The sequence below is a fragment of the Drosophila takahashii genome, chromosome 3L (assembly GCF_030179915.1).
Source record: "Drosophila takahashii strain IR98-3 E-12201 chromosome 3L, DtakHiC1v2, whole genome shotgun sequence".
NCBI classification, from domain to species: Eukaryota; Metazoa; Arthropoda; class Insecta; order Diptera; family Drosophilidae; genus Drosophila; species Drosophila takahashii.
The window spans coordinates 24,021,049-24,047,088 of record NC_091680.1 but is presented as its reverse complement, the minus strand read 5'-3'; the positions used below and the strand labels follow the sequence as shown (position 1 = coordinate 24,047,088).

The window sequence follows — 26,040 nt, the reverse complement described above, 5'->3', positions numbered from 1 at the left end:
TTGAGTTTTGCGGGGTGCAGAGTGACAAAGAGGCACAAAGGATGGAATTCGGAATCTCTGTTGGAGGGCCCTCCTGCATGCATGTTTCATTACTTTAATTGAAATTATTCCACAATTATATTGAACATATTTGTCTGCAATCAGAGCATGCATTTCGCCTCCCCCTCCACCCCGTTCTCATTCTGTTTGTGGCCAAAGAAGCTTAACGCTGGCAAATTGTGTTGAGAAATCAATTAGGTTACGTATACGCCATGTTGCTCATGCCCATGTCTTAGGGAGGTACGGAAGTTTTGCAGCCTGTTTTAGTCACCAGTTCTCGATTTTCAGCTGCTCCCGGCTCTATCGATCATAGAGAAACTATTAAGCACAATTTAGTTCTCAGGGATAAAAGCAAGTAATTCCTATTCGGTTTCATTTTCCATCCGATTAAATGCCTTCACACTTCAGCTAAGTTTCATTTGTTCGGTTTAAAATTCCTTTCGCCTCGTCTGCTCCATTCATTCGGCTAGCTGAAAACTGGGGGCAACTCCATTCCGAATCCCTGATTTATGTGGCATAATTAACGTTATCGCTTTGCTCGCAGACCTCGCACGCGCATTAATTTAGCAAAGCCAAGTGAAAAGCGCATAAAAATATAGATTTAGCACGCATCGAATGCGCGATTTGCCATTCATCGGAATTTAATGAACTGTCAACGCTGCTCGGGTGCAACGTAGCGTATGTGTGATTTATGGACAGCGAATCAGTTGCAGATAGAGCAGGCATCTGACCTGTATAAGTAGGATGCATAGTCTGGATGTGATAATATGACAACTAGGCGAAAATACTTTATATAAATTATGATAAACAAATTAATGTTAAGAATAAATAAATTAAATTTTTTTAGGCATTCGACTTAAAATATACCAGGTTTTAGAATTTATGAAAACATGTACAATTAAGACAGTATTAAAGTAAAGAAATATTAATTTATATAAATATCAGAATTTTTACAGATACTTACGAATTATTTATAATTTCAGTAGAGGGAGAATAAGGTGGCCACTGGCACTTGGCTTTTGATTGTTCATGAAACACTGATCTACTTGCCGGATTACTGTTGCATACGCATAAAGGATAATCGCGAGGAAGGAGCGGAGCCTTAATGCATTTCCGTCTTTGCCTGCATGTGAGTAATATTTTAATGAAGACACGGCAGGTGGAAAATGGGGGCGTGGAGAACCGGGGCCGACATGCCGCGGAATTCCTTTGCCTTGCCAGGCACTTTATCAACTTCCGGCATGTGAGCGATGACAACGAGGACACTATAGCAGGTGTCTCGGTGGGCGGCGGGTGGGTTAGCAGGTGCATGGTGGGTGGCTGAAGGAAAACTATGAGCGCAAATCAAGCGCAGCCAGCTCCTTGGCAAACTTTCACCCAAGAGAGAAGCGGGGAAATTCGCGGAAACTTGCCACATCGCAATGAGGCTTGGAACGTGCTGAATGTCCTGCTGCTGCCCCGCCCACCGCCTGCAACATCCTTTGCATATTTTAGGAAGTGATTGCGCAAATGCATAATTTAATGACAGGCGATAGAGATGGATGGCTGAAGGGGAAGGAGTTTCAAGGGCCAGAGATTGCCTTGCTGCAATTTTGATAAACGTTTTACATTTTCTGATTGAGTTGGGGTATGAGTAGGGTGTACTTAAACAATCATTTAAGGAGTGGGATTACAAATCATTAATTCAACGGAGAATAACTATAACATTAAATCGATATAACGATACATTAAGTAGATGAACTGATTCATTAACATGCTATAGATATTTTTAAAATGGATTGTTTTGGTCGTTTTTATTTTGGTTTACAATTTCTTTTGCAGTTTGTATTCAAGCTTAAATAAAGTTTTATTTGTTTTTTTAATTTCGCGTATTTTTATGTTTTTTTGTAGAGAGTAGTTAAATTATAATGTGTTTACCCTTTCTTAAACAACGAAAACTCAACATTTTCTCCAGTTAACATTGCATTCCTATCATGTTGACCTATTTTCATATCCATTTTGAATTCAGAACTATCATCTCCAAGGCTGTTTGGCAATCAAGTTATTCTCCTTTCGCCATAACCCTATAATGGCCCATCAATAAGTGCTCATTGAACAGACAAATACCAAACAGGGCCATAAATTCCCAAATGGCAAACTGAAATCAATCAAAATAAACTCAACTAACTTAGCCGCCCATTTTGCCATCAGCTCCCACTTTTTTCAAGAAAATTCCTTCCGATCGAAGTCATCAGCAGCCAAATGTAATGCACATTACACAACAGACATGTTTACCCAGTTTCCCTCCAACCAAACAAATATTGAGAATATTTCTTTTTAAATTCAAAGTTATTTATATGTCAGGCGAAATTGAAATTGCTGCGAGGAATGGGAAATGGGTTAGAGGGCTTGTCACGCCAGCGATTCATCATCGTCATCGCACAATCATCATCATCGACAGTGTCAGTCATCATCATTACCAGCGACATTCAAAAGATGAAAGTGTCCGGGCAAGTGATGGACTAACTGAGAAATTGAGTTACTCACAATAAAATGCATTATATTTCACTAAGGAACTGAAAGCTAATCACTTCTGTGGGGATTTGCGCGGATGTGACTTTATCAGCGGGAGTTTTGTGTTCTTTCTATCTGTCAGAGAAAACGAAAATAAAGTTTAAATATATTCTACAGCATTGGTCGTTAACCGCATCATAAACATTTAACAATTAATCAGTACTTATAAGTACAGTAACTTAAAAGCAAAAAAATATAATTCTGCTCAAACTTTGGTATTAGACAATGGAAAAAGTAAAAAAATAATACATCAATTAAAGTATAATATATAAAAACATTTAAAATACAGACACATTTTTAAAAAATTACATATTATTATTAGCTAGATTTAATCATTGATTTAAATTTATTTTACTTTATTAAAATTAAGTCTATTACATTTTATTTATAATTTAAAATCCGTGACATTTTTTAGATTTGATTGCATTTAACTTCAGTTATCACCAAGTCACCATTTCGCAGTCACCGTTTTTCCGCTCATCGCTATTCTCAAATTCCGTGACAGGCGACTACTTACGACGACATTCATTTGAGTGCCGTGGAGACTATTCTAAAGATATTTTGAACATATCGAAGTAAAAAATATGTGCGAATGCTAACATTCCTTTCGATTCTATCTTTTCATTTTCACTTGCCTTCTATCCTGTCACCCTTACAACACCCGTTTTCAACACGCTTTCGCCGCCCCATAAGTCCACAATTCTTTGTGTGGCTGTCTCGCGTATCAAAGGACCAAATTGCATAGCATTTTCGTCTGGTGGGTTGTCGGAATACACTGAATACACTTAAGAACTTATGAAGTTTTAGATTGCCCTCAAAAATAATTTGTGTAATTATATTGTCTTGATATTATACATTTCTGTAAATTTAAAGAAATATTCCAAATAATTTCAAAATCAGTTTGTATATCGCACAGTTTCTTAAATACTTATCAGGAAGTTTACTGTGTATACATTAAATATATTTCTTCAAGTGCGTTAAAGAAGCTTTGGTTTGTTGGCGTTTGTTGGAAATTGTCACTTGAAAATTGCCATGTTGGAAGCGGTGGAAGAACTCAAATAGGAAGAAGTGAGTTTCCTCAAGTGTGAGTTCGTGTGGTTTTGGTTCGGTGACATATTTAATTTTAAGCTGTGACAGATATACTTGCGTAAAATATACTTGGAACAGCTCAATGCACTTTCTCCTCTCTCCGCACTTAGCGATACATTTTCCTTATTCCTGTTCCTTTGCCCTTTTTGTTTTGCCGATTTGTTTTGCCCATCAATATTGCTTGGCTTGCCCGACATTTATTATGAATGTCACCCCTCGTACACTCATAAAAATAATTTTTTACATTTTAGAAAATCGCCCTAAAAAATTTTTCGCCTTTGAACTGAGAAAAATTTTCTATTTTCACGACAAATTTGCCATAAATTTAAGGCAGGTGACCATAAAAAAATATTTTTAGGGTTAATTTTTCTATTTTTCTAATATTTAGGGCGATTTTGTTCGATTTGCTTCGTTTTGACCTTTTCTAAATCCAACGGCGAATTGCCCTAATTTTTTTTCTAAAATTTGTCTAAATACAAGGGCGATTCGCCTTAAAAATCACTCCAAAAGTGTGAAATTCGGTAGCCCAGCGATCTAATCACTTGCGCTTTCAACTTTGCTATATGAGGACTAAGGTCGTGGGGTTGTGGGTTCGAACCCTGTGTGATTCAACTTGATTTTTATGTTTTTTTTTTTTTTTTGTAAACATTATAATACTGAGGACATTTTTTCGTCCGAATTTTAAATTAAAGTAGTCTTTAAACCTTAAAAACGTATGGGAGTTCTGAGTTAAAAGCATACTTTGTGTTTGCGGGCAAGAAAACGGGACTAATTGTCACAGTCGTCAGGAAAAAAATATACGGTTTAGTTGCCTTTAGTCATATTATAACGTAGACCTCAAGAAAATAAGATGTGTGCAGAGTTTGTTCGTCGTCTTGCGCGATGGGTCTGTGGTGCAGCGGTAGGACGTTAGACTCTAAACCGAGAGGTCGTGGGTTCGATTCTCGCAATGACCAAAAAAAGTAAGTTGTTTTTTCTCCTCATATTTATTTCCCTAATTCATTTACAAACATGATTTTTCAGTTCTAACGGCTGTGCTGTATAGATCGGGCCCCCCTCTTAACGAGGCTCCCATATAAGCTACACACCAATACAATAATATGAAACGGTGTCCTCTGCCGGTGTTGTTTAATTAAAGCAGTCCCAGTTCCCAGAATATAGACGATTAAAAAAAAACATGCTTCCCAAATTCAGTTAAGCATGCTCAAACACGATTATTTTTAATTTGTCTAATTTTTTAGGGCATTTGCCTATAAAAACAGAAAATTCGCCCTTAATTTTAGAAAAATACACCTTAAAATTAGGGCAAATCACCCTAAAAACAGGAAAATATTTCTTATTTCAAGAAAAATCACCCTAAATTAAACCAAATTTCCATCGGGATTTTTTAGAAAATTTTTCTAAATACACGGGCGAATCGCCAGCGGATACGATTTATGGGCGATTTTCTAAATCCACGGGCGAAAAGTCAGTTTTTTAGGGCGATTTAGGGTAAAAATTTCTATGAGTGTAGATGTGCAATTATAGTGGGTAATTAGTTAAAATTGGCATTAAAGCTGTTGGCTTCCTCCCGCACATTAACGTAATTAAGCTGGCAATGTATTGGAAGCCTTTTCACTGCTCATTTCGATTACGTGCTTCCCATATGAATGGCCGAAGGAGGTTAGGGGACTTTTGGGAGGTGGAAGGGGAGCAGCCTAAATACACTCAGAAAATGAATCGCCCTGAATTTTAGAAAATCGCCTATGGATTTGCTTCACTGGCGATTTTTTTCTTTAAAATAAAAAAATTTTCTACTGGTAAAGAAAATTTTCTTCCAATTAATCAAAATTCATTAAATTCAAGAAATATTCCAGAAATATAGAAAAAAATCGCCAGTAAAGCAAATCCATAGGCGATTTTCTAAAATTTTTTTTTGAGTGTATGGGCTACATCAATTTGCATATTATAATTTGCAATGCGAACATATTAAATGCATAATTTTTGAGAGGCAGCATTGAGTGGGTAAATGACTGTAGAGTGGAGTCAGAGAGGCATTGGGGATCCTAATTAAAATTGGCTTAATTTCCGATACTCGGGGGTGGAAATAAATATTTTATAATAATTGAAGGGGATTGAAAGCAAACGTGATAAATTTTCAATTGTTACATTAAAATTATTTGGTAACATAACTTTAAATTATTAATCGGAAGCTGATAAACTTAATATCTAATATTTTGTTATAAAAAATATTTCATGACAAATTTGTATTTTATTCTATTTCTACTATTTTTTTGAACTATTTATAGTTTGGTGGGAGTATAAAATATAAAGTGAGTGCCTTAAAATGATAAGAAATAGATAATACTTAGTACCTATTGAAACAATCTGTGTAATTAATATACAATTATTTGATTCCAGTGACAAGCTCTTATATACAAGTTAATATTATTTGCCAGTGCAAAAGGCAAGTTTTACAGCGGGAATTCTAATCTAATCTGACCTGCGTACAATATAAACTAAGAAATCGATAAAAATGTGGTCTTATATAAGTCCCAAGTTTACAAGAGAGGCTCTTGGTAAAGCGGCGGATCCCATTTAATACTTATTAAAACAATGCTATACGTCTTTAAGTTGAAATATATGACAGTTTATTGTTGGACTCTGTTCTTAACCATGTCCTTTATAAAATTATAGATTTAATCCCTTTCTTGATAAGGAAGAAAATTAAGCAGCGAATACTTGTCCTGCTTTGTCTCACCTACTATGAAAGTCCATTTACAACTTGAACGGGCCATTTTATACAATATTTTAAACTTGTCTGAATCAGACAAAACACTTGACTTTCCAGGACCGTTATAAAATTCGTCCAAAGACATTGCCTCAAAGTCAATGCTTTTAACAATTTCGTTAATTTGATCCATTTTTGATGAGGATTCACCTTCGAAAACATTCCTCTTTATCCAATTTTCGATCATTATAAAACGTCTATGTGTAGAAATCATATTTTCCGTGTTTTTAAAATAGTTCACAAAACAGTCGATCTCCATTGTATCTGTGGACGGAGAGTCCATTTCGTCGCGCCAAACTGTTTTCAGAATCTATAAAGATAACATTTATATAACAACAAAATTGTATTAGCTTGGAAAGGAAGGATATACCTGCATGGTACTCTTCATTAATGGTTTGTGATCTATTTGGTACGATACTCCATAAAGTTTAATTAATAAATCTATTTCCATATCGTCGCTTAAGTTAAAAAGGATTTTGGTGCATCTGTCCTCAACTTCGATGGCTAGCCACATATTTGCACACTTCAAAAGTGACATCAATACTTCCGGATCCGTATATTCCAATCGCTCATTGTCGGGTGCATATATAAAATCCAGAAATATTTCAAAAACTTCCGGCGTTGTGCCCTCTAAGGTTACAATTCCCGTTTGTAGCCCCTCTTTTTAAAATAATATCTCAAAAAACTCCGAGAAACAGGCTAAGATGATCTTGTGGCATTTAAAAACGAAGCTATCGACATGGATTGATATATCTGAGAAGAGGCCGGACTTCAGTAGATTAGTTCCTCGGCTCGAACTGAGAATAAGTTTGATTAAGATGATTTTTGAGCTAATATTATCTACTATTTATATTATCTTACCATTGTGAGGCGCTCATACTGAGGGTGATATTTTTGTTAGCTTGACAACCTTTTCGTTTTAACAAGTGAAAACCAACTGCCGGGAAAAACTTAGCTGAACCTTTGTTAAACAGTAAATCGGAACTCGTCTCTTGTCTTGTAAACAGTAAAACAACGGTCTCTTGACAGTGCTTTTATTACAACGGTACTAAGTTAAGTAAGAAAGCGATACGATTCTTTTTTAACAATTAACCATTTTATAAGTTTTTTATTTTAAAAGTTTTTGAAAAGTTTTTAATTGTGTTTTTATATACATTCAAATTAGATTATCTTTTACATTAATGTATATTATTGAAATAAATAACTAAAACTATTTCGGTCAAGATAACTATTTTTTGACGATTACCGTTTGGTAGTCACTTTCAATGATAAGTCGTTCGAACAAAGAATGATACTTTAGTAGAAAAAGCGTAGAAGCGATAACAAAATTGCGAGTGTAACAGATAGGGTCGATTGAGTATCGTTAGGTTTAATAAATATTGATTACTCACTTTAGTTTGTCCAGAACAGTGGCGGATCTAGGATTTTGTTGTGGGGGGTGATATTAGAACAATTTGTTTGTTGCATACTTTTGTAATACCAAATTCCTTTCATTTTTCACCCGAGTGGGGGGTGATATATCACCCATATCACCCACCGTGGATCCGCGCATGGTCCAGAACGTTTCTATATCAGTTTTTGGAGACCATTTTCCCAATTTATCAAAATTACAAATTTGTTCATAAAAAACGTTTTATTCAAAAATTTCAAATTAGTATCATTTATTTGCATTTACTTTCAAAATAGACATATTATAAAAATTGAAATTTCAATTGTAAAATTAGTTTTTATATTATACTTTTCGGGGATTCGAGGTCATTTTTAGAAGTTGATACTTTTCTATAAAACTTTTCTTTTTAAAAATTTCTATCATCACTTTAGAATTTGTAGGTCTAAACAATTAAAGTGCTTGTAAGTTACAAGTTGTATCCCAGGCTGTAAATATAATATTTGAAATATTTCCCCAACTTGTTACGCTTATTTACGATATTTGCCACCAGCTGGTTGGCAAAATAATAATATTTAATGACAAATGCGCATAAAATTTAAATCAAATCCCATTAAAACTGTCGCCTGGTTGTCCTAATGGGCCATCAAACCCCATACAGATATAGTACGAGATGTGGCAACATTCCGCTTTTATGACAACTTATGGAAATTGATGGCCATCTTCTTCTCCGAGGGAGAGCAAAATAATCGCGGGTCTCCCGACTGTCAAACACACAAACAAAAAAAGGAAAACTTCCAGCTCAACTTGAGTGATGTCTCCAGGGGGAGAGAGGGACTTGGAAACCCCCGAGAGGGGATGGGGAAAATGGGAAATGGAGGTTGCCACTGACATTGATGATGACGTTGGCCAAGGGCGTTGACAATGTTTGTCAGCCGAGCAGGCAACTTTGACAGGGCGTCAGCAAATGGGGACAGACAGCAGCCACGCCCCCTTCTATAACCTATCTCCCCACAACTCCCCTAATCTAGACGGGATCGGAGTGGCTGGGCGTGGGCGGTTAAGTTTGAAAGAATCCTTCAAGTGGCGCATTTTTCTCTTTCGCCTGTAATGAGCTGCTCTTGGCCTGCGCTTAATTGTGGTCCACTCTAAAAAGTGGAAACGGGGGAATTTCGCAGAGAAAAAACGGAGATAAAATCGCAGAAAATAAAATTTGTGCTGATACACCCAGAAAAAATAGACCGAAAAAATCTAAGACCGAATTTCTTACATTACTACCGTGTTGTTCTTTTATTTTTTTAAGACCACATTCTTATATTAATACCAAAGGGTATTGATTTAAGACCAGTAAATTTAGATTTAAGTTGAACTTAAGCACGCGCGCGTAACACGGTGCGATGGCCCAGTTGGTAAGGCGTCTGACTCTGATGCGAGAGGACCCCGGTTCAAAACCCGAATAAGTCAAAGTAAGTAAAAAGTTTTTCAAATGTATTTCAATTAACATTTCCTTTATAACTTTAAGAACAAAAATGTATTAAAAAAGTTAAGTTGTTAATTTACTAATTACAAAAAAAAAAATAAGTTGTGTTGTGAGCGGGAATTGAACCTCGTACCCCCAAACACAAAATAATACCAGAATCCAGCACCTCGGCCCCTGGGCCATGGCCTTATTATTTCCTTCCATGGCAGAATGCTTACAGGAGCATTCAAACAAAATTATTTTTTTACTAAAAATAAATATAAATTTAAGTACGTTTCGTTCTTAAAGTAAGAACAGCGGTCTTAAAAATCCGTTCTTAAAATAATACCATAAATTCTTATAATGATACCAAACGGTATAAAGCTATTTTTGAGACTCAAACAGACACGTTTTCAGACACAATCAGAACAATTTTTTCCCTGAGTGTATGATTTTTATTTAAAACCCAAAAAAAATACATTTTTAGAAAACACTTTTAATTTAATATTTAGTTGCCTTTTATTTTCAGTGCATCTTTAATGTTTGAGCTTGCAGATATCTCAAGCACCGTTCTTATTGTTCGCTGCGGTGGAATCCTAGCTGAAACTAAAACTCCAACGGCCAAGTTCCGAGCACTCGCAATGAAAATCAAACGATAAGCGGCAGTTTTTCCCGCACAGTTTTCCCAGTCTGTTGGAGCAATTAAAGGAAAAGTTCGTTACAATTGGGAAAAGAGGCTAAGAGGAAGATAACTTCTGTGGAAGTAGTAAACTGCGTGGCTTAAGTGTTTAGGAAAGAGCTTTTTAGTGAACGGAAAAGAGCTGACATTTCAACATTGTCGCGATTGTACGTTATTTTTATGCAGAAAGAATATTAAAGGAAAAAATAATATCCTTCAGATAGGTATTTTCTCTTATATCTTATTTGAGAAAATACACATACATTTAACTTTTTACTGAAAACCCCATATTTGTATATACATATCTCCAATCAACTTCACCATGAGCATTTCTAGTCACGTCCAGTGCAATTCTCCCCCTTTCCGCATTTCCCCCCACTCCACTGACCCTACTTGGCTCCACTTTTCAGTTTTCAGGCCACACAATTAGCAAATGGAGGCGGGTTCATAACTCAAATCGAAGGGGAAACTATTTAGCATGTTAGTACATATTTTAAATATATTCCCGTCACAGTGCCTAGCTCAGAGTCAGCAGTGTGACCCGCATTTGCCAGCCAAGTTGGACCTAAATTCGGACTCGGATCCAGGCACGTGCCGAGAAAAGTTGCCAACGCAGGCAGAAAGAAGTAACTTTTCCTTGCCTCATTAGCATGCGACACCAAAGGGCATTAAATCACATTTTGCATTTGACGCAGCAGCAACTTGCAATTGCAACCGTGCAGCACTGAAAAATAGTGGCGACGCGGGGAGATTTCTGCAAGAAATACAAAAAAGCCAGACTATGAATTCTGATGACTTGCTCGAGTTTTCATGTGAGGCGCATGCCGGATAACAGCAGTTCGAGATGAAAGCGTGAAGTGAGAGCAGGGAAATCTTACACTGGGAGTATCCTTAAAGTCATACTGAAAGGGCATAACATTATATGCCAGAACCAATTAATTACTTTAATATTACAATAAGTTGAACACAAAATTCTTAGGCTACAAATATTTAAGTTTAAATAATCGAATATTTTAATAAATATATAATATTAATTTTGAATAATGTTGAAAAATAAATTTTGAAATAAATTTGGGCTTACAAAAAATATAAATGGAATCAAAAATTAAAATTGGAAAGAATAATATAATTGAGAACATTAAGGACTTTAATGCTCATTTTAAATTGTTATTTAAAAATATATATTAGCATTTTGGTATATGCATATTAGTGGTTTTTCGCTATGTTTTCCTATGAGTCACGTTCCTATCTCGCCGCCGCACATCCTCTTCTCTTTCGCCGCTCCATTGAATATCTCTTCTGCGGCTTGTTTGTTTTTGTTTGGGCTCCGTGTTTGCCCCTGTATCGCTCCTTTTATCAGCTCCCCACTGCCGCATGCAGGATGCATTTGGAATCCGTCCATCCCGGCGGATCCCGGATCCTTGTGCACGTTCCTAGCTACATTCCCGGCTATATTCGCCCCGCAGGAGTAATTCCAGTCTGCAGTTGGCAATGAAAACGTCTTGCATGCGGAATTGACAAAAAGCAAGGCAACGGGCAAAATGCATGTGAGCGCTTTTTGCCGCGTTTTCCGACTTGCAGATACCCGCTATGGAAATACTTGTTGGCTCTCTTGTGCATATTTTAGTTTTTGTGATGAAATATAGATAAGTAGTAGGGCGATAGAAAAAGTGGGCTAATAAATAGGATTTTACTTTTTTGGATATATTTTTATTTTTATTGCTGGACCAAAATCATCATATATAAAAAACTTTAACTGTAATTTTTGCTTATTTACAATGGTGTTATGAATTGTTTACATACTTTACTGTAAGTCAAACTTATAATGCATTTAAATATAAAATCTGAATTGAATATAATCTCCTCTTTGGCAATTATATTCCTCAGTTTTCCATTTAGTTATTTGCCCTTTCGCTGGTTGTTTTCCTTTTGTTGTGAATGCAAATATTTTATAGTTTTATTGAATTTAAATATAATATTTTGCTTTACAAATTTTTATATTTTTAAAAGAAACAACAAATTCAACAAACCCTGCTTTTCAGGTATAATAAATCCAGGGTAAGATAAAGAAGCTTGCGAACTCATTCAGCGCTAACCTGGAACTCGAAGTCCGCCTGCGAGCTACGAAAACATAAATATGACTCCGTTCATGTGCTCCTTTCTTCTCGCTTTTCCTCAGGGCAGAAGTTGTTAAGTTGTTGGGAGCGGCATTGAAAGTGGCCAAGAGGATCGACGGAAAGGAGTCTGTTCAGGAGCAACTCCAGGGCCCGGGCCCAAGCCTCAACTCCGTAGCGAAAGAAAAAAACTTGCTGGTCAGGCACTTTAATTTCTTTAATGCAGCCGTACTCTGCTTGATTTTGCGGTGCACTCCAGCTTTTTGCCACACTCATAGAAATTTTCCGGTAAAATCGCCCTAAAAACAAGGAAAATCGCCCTAAAACGGGGGTCAATGGCGACTAGGCAACTAAATTAGGGCAAATTGCCCTAAAAATATGGGTGAATTTGTCACACATTTAGGGCGATTTTTCGTAGATCTAGGGCGATTTTTCTATTTTCAAAGCTAATTGCCCTAAAAATAGGAAATGAGACCCTTACACTAAAGGCAGTTTCCTTTAAATCCATGGCGATTTTTCTGGACTTATAGGCGAATTGCCCTGGAAATCGGAAAAAATACCTTTAAACTAAAGGCAGATTTTCATAAATCTAGGGCATTTTCCCTGGATTTATAGGTGAATTGCCCTAAAATATGCAAAATGCTCCCCAAAATTTCACGGCCATTTTTCATAAATAAAAATACAATTTAATATATATTTTTTTTGTTTTTATATTTTTGTTTGTTGTTATTTACATTAACTACAAATATATTTACACAATTTATAGGTTTACAAATTTACATACTCTCCTATTCTTATTGCTAAATGGATTATATCGGGTTTAAAAATTATAAATAATAAATAACTTTAAAAGAAACGGCTTCCCGAGTCTGCAATGGTGTGCTTCGCGTTCTTGCTCCCGGCGTCCTTTTTTCTTCTTGCTGTCGGCACCAACACTGAATGGATCGCAAGCCAATTTAAAGTTGATTGTATCTCTATTAAATGAAAACAGTCTAATTATTATATGATAATAGAAAAAAAGAGAAGCACTTACCTTCAGAGCTTTCCAAAAATTTGAGCAGGTTTATTTCCTGTTGCTTCCTTACTCCTGCTTTTATTAAGTCCGAAAAGCTGGATCTGAAAAGCGTTCTCGATCTTAAAAAAAAAAAGAAAAAAATGTTAGAAATTAATATAAAAATGCACAACCAACACACACAATTTTCATTTAGCCTGCGGTTGCGTTTGCTGCTACTCCTAGAAAAAAAAAGAAGCAGAAAAAGCAAATTTCGAGCACTGACGAAATGTCGCAATAGAAATTTGGGGGCTGTTTTGGCATATGCACTTATGAATGCGGTTTGTCCGGTGCATAAATACAGATTTCTTGTAAATATATACATATGTATGTGTGTATTCTGTTGCATCATCTTTTTAACTCAAGCATTATTTACATATACACATACATATATGTATACTCTTATTAATGATCTTACTTTGTTCTGCCACACTTCCAAAACTTCCGCTTCTGGACCGACTAGTTGAACAGGAATTTCTCCTCGTAGCTGCTTCCACTCAAATTTTTTAAAGTTTCCGCTGCATTTTCCTTTGTTACAGATATGTAAATTCAATTAGTTATTAATATCCAAATTGCACAATTATATATGTATGTACTCACCAGAAATCAGAAAAAGAATCGCCTCCCAAGTCCCTTAATAGCGTTTACATTTTTCACTTTTTCACAAACAAAAGGTTTCATACAAACACGTCTTTCACTGCCAAGCGCCCGAAAAATTATGACAAAGTCTAGACAATGCAACTCTTTCTACCCCCACCCTTGCCACTGCAGCGGACGAAAAGTAGCAAAGAAGAAGAAAAAGGGTGGACTTCTCTAAAGTCAAATGCGCTCAGCATCAAAATTCATAGAAAAAGGTCCGCCCTAATATACACACACATTCACTTGTTTTGACCTGTCAACCACACACACATACACACATGTATTACATATGTATCCATTAATTGCGTCCCAGTCGGAAGTGGAACGCATCCAGAAGGGATGATGGATAGCATCCGAAGCACCGATGCATGCATGCCGAATCGATGCACTTCTCACTTCCTTTTTACAGCAAAGCGGGACAAAAAAGATGCATTCCGATTCATCGCTCCTGGAGCCCTCCTGGAGCGCTCCCTTTTCACGCATCGAGCTTGGCTGGAAACTTCGGAAACGCTCGGGATTGGTTTCCATTTTTCCCTTCCAAAAGATGCGATCCAGAACGCATTTTTTGGAATGCTTGTGGATGCGTTCCAAAAGATGCGTTCCGGATCGCATCTTTTGGAGTGCTTCTGGTTGCGTTCAAAAAATGCGTACTGGAACGCATCTTTAATGGTGCTTTTGGTTGCGTTCAAAAAAATGCGTTCTGGAACGCATCTTTTAGAGTGCTTCTGAAAAAATTATTTCTACTCGATTTAAAAATACGTTTTTTATTAACTTCACTTTTTATTATTTCATTGTTTTTCTTTTCACACATATTAAACTAATTTAAGTTACCACGTCTTCCCCATCATCCTCAATATCGATGTCCAAATCGTTGTCCTTGTCCGGTCCTTTGTCTTTGCTCGTCGTCGCCTTTCTTTTGCTAGCGTCAGGACTTAGGTCCACCTTAACAGAAACGAAAACAAAAAGGGAACACATGAAACCAAGAAATGAAAACAAAACGGCACTTTTGTTACACAGAAATTACAATTAAATTTAATACTTACAGGTTTTGATGTTGTTGTTCTTCCGTTGTCAAAAATCCGTCCAAGAGGTCATGCAAAAAATAAAAACAATAATTAGTTAGTATAATGTTGTGAACAATTCTTATTCGGCACACAGCAGGTACAGTGAACCCAACAGTGAACGGACACCCATTTTTTTCTATCATAAAACTGCTTTATTTTAAGCTTCCACTGACAGCTCTAAATATTTTAACAAAAACAAAAAGCCTGCATATTTAAAACACAACTCATAACTGATTTTAATTGATTGTTTATTTTATTTTTATTTTATGATTGTTGTGAGTTGTGTTTTAAATATGGAGGCTATTAATGGATAACACTAAATATTAAAAAAGATCCAAAAATTTGTGTTTCACTTTTTTTGTATGATTTTAGGGCAGTATTATTATAAGAAAAAAATGGGTGTCCGTTCACTGTTGGGTTCACTGTATGTACAAACACTGTGCATAGGCAAAAACCGTAAACAACGCGATGCAGTGGCCGAATAAGAATTATTTTAACCGCTTTGTTTATTAGACACACACACACAATTGATTTTGTTTGTTTACAAAAATAAATACACTTTTATTTAGTTAGTTATTTTACCTCTTTAGAGGTATATTTTTTTGTAGAGTTATTATTTTTTATTTCCACTTATCACCGCACTATACTTACTTGGCACAGAAAAGCACAAATGTTTGATTTAAAGAACTATAAACAAATAAAACGATTAAAATTGTTTAACCGAAAAATCAATAACACTTAACTGGTCAGATTCCAAAAAGCAAGTGAGAAGAAATGCATAAGAAACGAAAAAACCGCGCGCGTTCTTGCAATGTCTCTTTTGTTCTTTTCATTTGTTTTTCAAGACCACCGTTTAAGATTATCATTTCATATTTTCCATGCCAATGGATGCATTCCGGATGCATTCCGATGGAAGCTATGATTGCACCGATTGAAAAAAAAAACGAACGATCGGCCAGCGTTCGGGTTTCGGCAAGGGATCGGCTGCGACGTACGAGAAGCTACGATTGCACGGATCGCTCCCGTTTTGCCTTCTAAAAAAGCTATAGGGGAGTGATGACTTGGGAATGCATCTAGCATGCATTCTGGATGCTGTCCAACATTGTATCGCATTTTTTCTGTGGACAAAGATGCGTTCCGGAAGCATTCCGAAACGCCGACCACTCCAAAACTTCCGACTGGGGTCTTAAAATTTCGTTTGACTCTTCCTTGTTTTTAGGGCAATTTCAGAACATTTTTTTTGCTATTTTGTTCTACGTTTTAGGGCGATTTCGCCCTAAAAAGAAGGAATTACTTTTGGAGGCGACTCATAAAAATTCGCCCTAAAAAACACGGAAAATTTGCCTTTTTGAAAAAACCAACCCTAAAAAATATTTTCCATGGCGATTTTTCGTATATTTAGGGCTAGCCACCCGTATAATAAGAAAATTTTCCGTAGTTTTAGGGCGACCTCGGTTTTAGGGCGACTTTTCTAGTATTTAGGTAAAAATTTCTATGAGTGCACCCACTCCTCATTGGGAATTTATTTCCCTTGGTTTTCCATTTAGTTATTTGCCCTTTCGCTGGTTGTTGTCCTTTCGTTGTGATTGCAAATATTTTATGGTTTTAATTTCTTCAGACCTCGGAGGTCTTCAGTTATTTGCCAAGCATTTCAAGCTCGAAACTCATATTTCATTTTGAGGTTAGCCTGAAAAACTCATCGACTTTTTGCTGCTTCCTTGAGGTTCACTCATTGCAGTTGATAAAATAATAATTTTGTTTTTGTTATGTTATGGTCGGTGGTAGAATGTACATATGAATGTGATATAAATATTATATCAAAGCAGCAGGAGAAAATTACTTGAGTAAATGGATTCCGGAGTTTGGCTATCGATGGAATAGTTGGTTAAAAGGATATTTGGCCAGAGTGTTTAAGCCAAGATATTAATTCATTTATTTATGCCATAAAAGGAAACAAAATTCTATCAATTAAATGTGTTTCCTTTCGGAAAGTTTAAACTTTGCTCTAAATGATGTTGTGTCCGTTTATTGAATAAAAAAATCAAACGCTTTATTCTTCTAAAATTGTGTAAGTTTTTAATTGTCTGAAAAAATAAAGAATTATCTAAATCATTTTGTATGGAAAGTTTTTAAATTTTTTTAGTTCTCTTTTTTAAATAAGTTTTTTTTCTCAGATTTTGACCCTGGCCCCGAATCCATTTATCTTCTGTTGGCACCTCAGTTTCTCAGTGCAAACTCTGCTAGCCATAACTGTAACGAATTCAATTAAAATGCAAAGTGAGTTTGTCAAAAAATAAAAGCTGGACAACCGAGCAAGTGAACTCAAGTTCATTCTACTAGCTCCCAGCTCAGACCAGCGATTCAATAATTAAAGCGTAGCCAAGAAGATTTACCCACACGCACTTGCAAGGGGATTCCCCCCCTCAAAGCCACTATTCTCGTCGAGAAAAGCTTCAGGTAAGCCAAACTGATAATCACTCAATTTGCTTTGGGGCACAAAACTATGAAGTTAACTCAGCTTGTCGAAAGTTCCACGCAGAGGAGTGATGTCGGTAAGAGGAAGCGGGGCCACACTAAAAGTTTTTTAATTTAAGTTGGTGTAAATGTTAACAAATATAAATTCTAATTTATAAAATGATATATATTTTTTTATATGTTGAGATTACGTTGTTTGTTTTTTTTTTTAATGATTTTAACAATATTTTTTCTAATAGCTTACGTTTTAAATAATATTTTTAAAATCCTATAAATAGGTAAATTAACTTTTACACCCAAGCAAACAAATTGTAGTTTTCAACGAAATGGGTTTCTTGAAATAAAATCTACTTACAATCTATAAAGCTAGTTTATGGTTTAAGAATAATTATCACCCTTCTGTTGAACTACGATATTTTAAGATAAGAGAGTTCTTATTTACTTTTTTTTACCTGATTGAGCACTTCGGATTAATTTTTTCCAGTGCAGCTGGTGTTATCAAGGCGGGCAAAACCAAGCCGAGGCGAAAAGCACAGGCAAAGGCAACCGTAGAAGCCAACGCCTGCGAGCCATCCGAGGAGAGCAAGTGGAGTGCACCAAATTGGCATTACCCACTCAGAGGACGGGGATTGCGGGATGCGCGAGGGGGCGGATTGCCATGCAAAGTAAATGTAGCAAGCGTAAACATTGCTCGGCACTGGGGAACAATGGGCGAGATCCCCGCCCCTGCTCATTTTTGCCCTGGAAGATGCATAATGCAAAAGCAAAGCAGCCGAAAAGAGCCGGAGAAAAAGCGAAGAAAACACAGGAGAAAAATTAGTTACGCCAAAAGCAGAAAATAGGAGGGGAGTTTGGCGTTGCTGACTTGATGATGCTATGCTAAATGCTTGCGGGACACGAATATCATGCTAGTAAAAAGGTGATGGCCGAACGGGGACAGGGGCTGTCGAGGGTTAAGGGGCTCCCTCTGTTACTTTTCGCCAAGCAAAAAGAAAGAAATGCTTGTCAAGACGGTGATCTACGCGATGAAGAGTCTTCATTAGTTGTCCGATTTATTCTACAAAAATTTTATAAATGCCAATTAGAGCCCTGCATGAATGGATTCAATGAATTATTTTGAATTTTTTTCTGTTATATGAATGAATTAATTAGAATTTTGTGTTTAATAGAATTGAATGAATTTGAATTTTGACTTTAATAGAATTGAATGAATGAATGGCATGAATTCCGAAATAATTCAAACGACAATTTATTTTGAGGAAGAAAGGGCCATCATTTTGTGATTAAATCTGCCTGAATTTTATTTACTATGCAGTTAACATTGATTTGTTAAAAATTTTCCACTTTTTGTTCTCAAAAGAAAACACAAAAAAAATCTGAAAAAATTCAAAAAATTCATAAAATAATTCATTCGATTCATTCAATTCGAAATGAATTAGAACAACATTCAATTTATTTCACTTAGAATTGAATTAAACAAATCAGAAATTTCATGGCATACTATGATAAAACAAAAATTGAATGATTCATGCAGGGCTCTAATGCCAATTAGACATCTGCATGAATAACAAAAAATACATATTCGAATTGACAATGTTCAAAATGAGTTGAATGAGTTGGAATGTGTAGGAAAACTGGCTTGAATAAATAAGTGTACTGACGTAAAACTCAGTCGAACCAGAAATGGTGATGGAAAACGAATCGAGTAAATGAGTACACGAACAACTCAGACGAATTTATTCGAATCCATTCGAGTTCTTACATGACGTCATAAGGGCAAAATGGAAAATTAAATTTGTTTTGATATACATATATGTATGTCTATAAATAAGTATTTTTGTGATTTCTTATTTTCGAAATTACCAAGCTCCCCTTAGTTTAAACTCAAAACATACGGACCAAGATGCAATCCATTCTAGTCATAGTGTGCTGAGCATTTACTCAACTCTATTCTATTCGAATGGAATCATTTCAAAGCCTGTTTGATTCCAGTCATGCAGATGTCTAATGCCAATATTCTAGGCTAAAACTTACTTTTACGAGAAAGCGAACGAGAAAGCGGCCAGTCACGGGCCTTTAATTAATTCATACCGAAAAATGGATAAACAATTTATAAAATTAGAAATAAGCAATTTTGTAATTTAACCACATTTTTTGTGGTTTATTTAATAAGCTAAATTTGTTTAATCTGTAGCGGCACTGTAAATTGGTCAAAAATATCTTATTAAGCCTTAATTCCCATTACGAGTTTATGACATTACACATTTTAACCACTATTTATGTTGTTTCGGCCAACAAATAGTTTTTAAATCGGCAATAAAAGTGTGAACTGTTTGGCTTAGAGCATTCAATATTCAGTTATGGCGCTTTTTATGTAACTCAGCGGAAGATGGGAAGTCGTCAAGTCGAGTGTGTAATGGTCGTCATTCTGGACTGAATGCGCGTCTATTATTTGGCAGCCAGATAAACCTAAATAATTGTATTAGACCCCTATTAGAGTATACTTTGCGGAAGCGAGGGGTTATCTACCGGAGCTTTTGAGTATCAGCTGCATTGTTCAGCTCCGCCAACTTGGTGCAAAATTTCCATGACGTTCCAAGAACTAAAAGCTTGAATGTCTGGAAATTTTCGGTATATAAACGCCCACGCGGTGGCAATCAGTCTCTTTCACAACCCGCAAAAGTATTCGAATCAGATCATCTTATAAGCGATCTTAAAAACGCCACAAGATTAAGTTTGACGCGCCCTTGATAAACTCTATCACGCCGCTTAAAATCCCAACCGGTGGTCGTTCGCATAAGTGAAAGAGAATATTCCTATCGACTGGGATAGATTGCAGACCGTTCGTGAATGGTATAACCTTGTGTGCCCAAACACGTGGTGGGTAATGGGAAACCCTTCCGGAAAATCTCTTCCGCCGCTGCTTTATTTTAACTTCCTGGAAAAACCTCTTCGATCACAGGTATAGGCCACCTCTAAAGTATACCCGTTCCCCAAATTAAATCAGTTTTCTTGGCAGTTAACGGGTTGCTTTTGCCCAAGCTCCCATACGCCGACGGCCTGCTAACGCTGGAAGGCCAAAGCCAACCATCTCGTGAGCCAGTATTCATCGTCCGGCGTAGGAGAGAGAATTACCCTGGCTTTTACGGGTCGGGAAGGTCTCCTCCGGCCCACCAAATACCGGCATTAACGACCGTCCCACCTATTAACGCGCCGAAGAAACCAAGATTTGCCGCAGATCAGAGAGTCGCTCGCCTACCCACCTAGGAATCGTGACAGACCCCTCAAGACTCGGAACTTCTATCACTCTATGCAGCCTTCTAAAAGAAATCTATATTAAGAGTGGTTGCGGAACTTAATACTTGTGGACCCCGACCCTTCCTGAATCCAAATCATCGTTCGCCCATATACTCTTTATCAGTGTACCTGCAAAAATAGAATTCACAGCTAACCACGACACCGTCTCATCACTATCCCGCTGGAAGGCCTTTCAACGCTGGAAGTTTAACAAAGTGAGTCATACTTAGTGCTTTTGCACACCTTTATTGTGATCTATTTTTAAGCCGATCCAATCTCTCGAATGTATTGCTTTGTCTAAACCCCATTCGGGATGTTTATTAGAGTTCTGTTTTGCATATACCTACCGAAAGCTTGGTGACCGCTTGTACCTCATAAAGATTATGGCCTAGCAAATATTATACTCCCAAAAGAAATAAATACCAAAACCGTTAAATAAAAACAATGAATAAATAAAAGGCTCTCGGTTCCACCATATTAATAACTCCGAACCCACCGAAAATAATGACCCACAACAACAAACCGTAATACTGCATAGAAACCATATAACCTAAATGTTCAAACCTATCTTGGCAATTGAAAAATACTGAATTTATTGAAAAGAATAATTAGTTATACATAGAACGTTAAGAGGTTGCCGATAAACAATTAATGAAATCTAATTCGGAATGAACGACGATCGAAATAATTTGTAGATCCGTAAGAAAACTTGTACAATTTTCCACATTTCCCGGTGTCTGTATACACTGCTCAATTAAACCCACTGGAATATAATGAAATCGTAGCTCCTTGGAGAAAAATGTTAAGCCAACAAAAGCCCTTTGTAATTAAAATTGAATAATACGTTGAAAATATGAACTGCTAAAGGTGTTGTTTCCTGAATTGACATGGCAACTTAAATAAACAAATCGGAGACATCTCTAGGGTATCTTCGTTAAATAGTCTAGAAGATTATGGTTGGGTGGGTAGAGAATGCAAGTGTCGAATATCATCTCAGACCTTGTAAAACATTAGCCTGCCAGTAGCAGATTTAAATTTTGTTCTTTTTTTTTTTTTTTTCATTCTTTTCTTTTTAACGTTAAATAGTAAAGTAGTTTCTGAAGGAATCCTAAAAAATTAAAGTATGTATGGACAGTTAGAGAAGGCACACAGACCCACCCCATCGCCGAAAGAGCTAAGGCACTAGAGGATTCCACCCGCTGTTCTCATAACTGGGTAGAAGGAAGAGAACGCTACTAACAACTAATCTTGTGTATCGCGCTGGGAACACTTTTATTTTGCGCGGAATAGCCGCTTCTCATCCTGAGTCAACCGCTACATAACTTTTGGCGCCCAACGTGGGGCCACTTTAAGAATAAAAACTTTTAGTGGTACGAACATAGATTACATTCATTTAGTAGTGTTCAGATCATCCCGACGTTAGATTATTTGTGCTGAAGTAGTTGGACTTGATTGGTCTACCTATCGCATTATAAGGTACGGGAAGAGGTCGATCTCTACTAGGCCTACGACGCTGTTATTTGGATACGGATAACAGACCGAGAAACCTACGAGGATTGACGGACACCAATAAAAGAATATAGCAAAAACATCCGCTATCGAAAATCTTTTGTTACTCACAATTATTGCTCACAGTTTTTCTGATTTAGGAGTTTATTGTAGGATACCCTATTGATAGCGAAAAGGCACGCTTGCATATTTATAGAATATTGAGAAGGGGACTAAGATCACATACCAATACTTAATTATCGCAAAGCTGGTGTACTTTTTCTGTCAAGGTACGACTGCAGCAAACACCAATTAATTAATTAAATAATTGCCAGTATATCAACGATGTATCTATTTCTTGGAACTTGTCCGAATGCGTTACAATGCGTTTACTTGCCGAATATAGATCCATAGATAGTTAAAAAAACTGACAGTTCGAGACCATCATAGTTTGTATCAATAAGCCAATCCTTTCATAAATTTACACGGCAGGCTAAGTCATTATACCCGATTTTTATTAGTTGCCATTATATGTCAAATTCAGGAACAGTCAAATTATAGAACAAGAAAAACAAAAACAAAATGCCAGTTATTAATACGCCTCCAAGCGCCTCTACTGGAAACATGGATAATAAGTGCGCACTATGTGCAACTGTTATGGATGATACCAATCCTTGTTATTATCTAGCGTGCAAGCATGTATTTCACAAAAATTGTGTAGAAGCATGGTTGACAGAGAATTCTTGTTGTCATACCTGTAGTGCCCCAATAAACAGAAAAGAAATTAAAGTAGTTGTGGGAAATTGCTCGCCATCGCGGTCGCAACAAGTGCCTCCACCGCCCGACCCAGGTTCGCGGGGAGTAACCACCAGAAATTTAGCCAGAACCTTAGCCCAGTTAGAAGAAGCTAATACGGCCACCATAACCGACGCAGCTCCCTTAAACGCCAGTGGTGCTCACTCTTCTGCTTTGGATGTTAGCCAGAGTACTATCCAGGTTGAAGGTATTGCTAGTAGACCTACTCGCGGTAGACCCCGCGCCGGTAGAACGGCTCGTACCACAAATACTCGACGAAATCCGACGGTGGACTATAACACTATTCAAGAAATGATAGAACAAACGGTTAATACCGTTATAGCATCGTTATCTATACATAACCGTCCTCAATCTGATAATAGGCAGATATCAGATATGAACCGGGAACCATCATCTCTCAGTTCAGCATCTACACATTCTAGGCAGACAGTCGACATCATGCAAAAGTGGGGTGTACATTTTGATGGGTCTACGGAAGGTTTAGGAGTGGACGAGTTTATTTATAGAATTAAAGTTCTAACCGACGAAACACTAGGTAGTGACTTTACAATCATGTGTAAGAACATGCATGTCTTGTTCACTGGAAAAGCCAGATCTTGGTTTTGGAGATACCATAAGCAGGTGGATGGAATCGTTTGGTCAAACATTTGCGCCTCACTCCGTCAACAATATAAGGACTACCGATCGGACTTTATGAGCATGGAGTTGATCAGAGCGCGCAAGCAAAAGCACGGAGAACCTTTTTCCTCTTTCTATGAGGCCGTGGCCTCATTAATTGACAAAGCATCTATTAAAATTGAAGAAGAAGAGCTTTGTGAAATATTAAAGAACAATTTGCTACCCGATACGAGAGAAAAGTTGCTATACCAGCCAGTGCATTCTGTAGGACACTTACGTCGTCTAGTCCACATGAGCGAAAACTTATTGCAGGAGATAAACTGTCGCTCAGATCAGGGTAAATCCAAACTAGGACAAAATCGCCGTCAAGTATATGCACTAGAAGAAGATAGTTCCGAAACGGAAGAAACTTCACAAGCAGAGGCAGAACTTGCTGCGTTACAAAGCTTTCATGAAAAGCTAAAGTGTTGGAACTGCGAAGAAGTAGGACATATCTGGCGTAATTGTTTAGCAGAGCGCCGTATTTTTTGTTATATATGTGGAAAGCTAAACGCCTACACGCCACAGTGCCCAAATTGCCTCCAAAAGCAGTCGGAAAACCGACGAGTGGGTGCATTCGCCAAGAACCGAATGCCCCCAAAAATGTAAGTCAAAATATAGTAATAGCTAAGCAAGTGAAAGAAAAGTTTATTCCAATGCGATTTCGCCCATATGAAGAGAGAATGGAAAACTATTTAGAAGTAAGAAACCGTTTATTTCCGAAGAAAGATCCCCAAATAAATAGGCGCACTAATAGATTAAAGACATATTATGCTGAGGTTAAGATAAATAAAAAAATACAGATTTCGACTATTTTTAACAATTCCACTGACTTGCGAAGTTATGCCGAAGTGTCGTTCCTACAGTATAAAGAACTGGGTCTGTTGGACACTGGGGCAAACATAAGCTGCATTGGAGCAGAGCTGGCACAGCAAGATTTTTCAAATCTGTCGGAATACAAGCCCTTAAAATCACGAGCGAAAACAGCAGGCGGGGAAAATCAAGCTATTATAGGTTTCCTTGATACCGAAATTAGCTACAACAGTATGAAAAAGCCCATGCGATTATATATTATTCCTAGCATTAAACAAAAACTCATTCTAGGCCATGATTTCTGGAGAACTTTCCAAATAGCTCCTAATATTATCTCGTCGTTACAAGCGCCTAAAAAAATTAGTGAGATTCCAGGTGAAAACCTATATCCGTTAACAGCCACGCAAAGCCAACAACTAGCAGTAGTCAAGCAATTATTTCCAAAAGCATCAGATGGATTAGGTCGTACTACCCTAATCGAACATACAATCGAGGTGGGAAATGCATCACCGGTTAAACAACGTTTCTACCCTGTCAGTCCCGCAGTAGAAAAACTGCTGTATTCTGAAATTGATCGTATGCTACAGTTGGATGTTATTGAGCCTTCCGTGAGCCCGTGGAGCTCCCCTATGCGTCTGGTAATCAAGCCTAACAAAGTTCGACTTTGCCTCGATGCGCGCAGACTAAATGAGGCTACCAAAAAGGATGCTTATCCTTTGCCTAGCATTGACGGGATTTTTTCAAGGTTACCCAAAGCTAATATCATTTCCAAACTAGACTTAAAAGATGCCTACTGGCAGATCCAGCTCAGCGCAGAATCAAAGCCTTTAACGGCATTCACGGTGCCTGGTCGACCGTTATACCAGTTCAAGGTTATGCCTTTCGGCCTATGTAACGCGCCCTCCACAATGTGCCGTTTAATGGATCAGATCATACCCCCAGATCTTCGCCATTGTGTCTTTGGTTACCTAGACGACCTTTGCGTCGTTACGGAAGATTTTGCATCCCATTTGTCAGTATTGGTTCGGCTTGCAGAAGAATTCCGCAAAGCTAATCTTACTCTTAATGTAGACAAAAGTGAGTTTGGGGTAACAAGCATCAATTACTTAGGATATGTCATTGGAAGTGGAGGTATTTGCACCGACCCGGCAAAAATTTCGTGTATAATAAATTGGCCATCGCCAAAAAACCTAAAACAAGTTCGCGGATTTCTCGGAGTTTGTGGGTGGTATCGACGATTCATACATAATTTTGCTGATCTCACCTGCCCAATCACAGATGTGCTTTCGAAAAAGGTCAAGTTTTGTTGGCCTGCCGAAGCTCAAGTAGCCATGGATAAGTTAAAAGCCATCTTGACCTCGGCTCCCGTTTTAACAAATCCGAACTTTGAAAAAAAATTCTATCTTCATTGTGATGCCAGCGACTTTGGCATTGGTGCTGTGTTGGTTCAACTGTCAGAAGATGAGGCTGAAAAGCCCATCGCATTCATGTCGAAAAAACTGAGTCGTTCGCAACGCAACTATAGCGTAACCGAACGCGAGTGTTTGGCTGTAGTATTAGCTATTGAAAAGTTTCGTTGCTATCTCGAATTACAAGAATTTGAAGTAGTTACTGACCATTCAAGCTTACTTTGGCTTATGAGGCAGCAAA

At 37.2% G+C, this 26,040-nt stretch overlaps 1 protein-coding gene and 2 long non-coding RNA genes across 3 annotated transcripts; all 3 read right to left on the bottom strand.

Moving 5' to 3' along the window:
* Nucleotides 1-6,339: 6,339 nt before the first annotated feature.
* LOC108055564 (BTB/POZ domain-containing protein 1) lies at nucleotides 6,340-7,329 on the bottom strand. Its single transcript, XM_017138942.3, is given in 3 exon segments — nucleotides 6,340-6,761; nucleotides 6,822-7,248; nucleotides 7,313-7,329. Coding segments are annotated over 3 exon segments (846 nt in total). The 3' UTR covers nucleotides 6,340-6,359.
* A 5,455-nt stretch (nucleotides 7,330-12,784) lies between these two features.
* LOC138913099 (uncharacterized) lies at nucleotides 12,785-13,200 on the bottom strand. Its single transcript, XR_011418685.1, has 2 exons — nucleotides 13,124-13,200; nucleotides 12,785-13,064 (listed from the first exon to the last, which is right to left on the bottom strand). It is a non-coding gene; the product is annotated as an uncharacterized lncRNA (long non-coding RNA).
* On the bottom strand, nucleotides 13,198-14,076 carry LOC138913098 (uncharacterized). Its single transcript, XR_011418684.1, has 3 exons — nucleotides 13,742-14,076; nucleotides 13,560-13,669; nucleotides 13,198-13,224 (listed from the first exon to the last, which is right to left on the bottom strand). It is a non-coding gene; the product is annotated as an uncharacterized lncRNA (long non-coding RNA).
* Nucleotides 14,077-26,040: the final 11,964 nt, after the last annotated feature.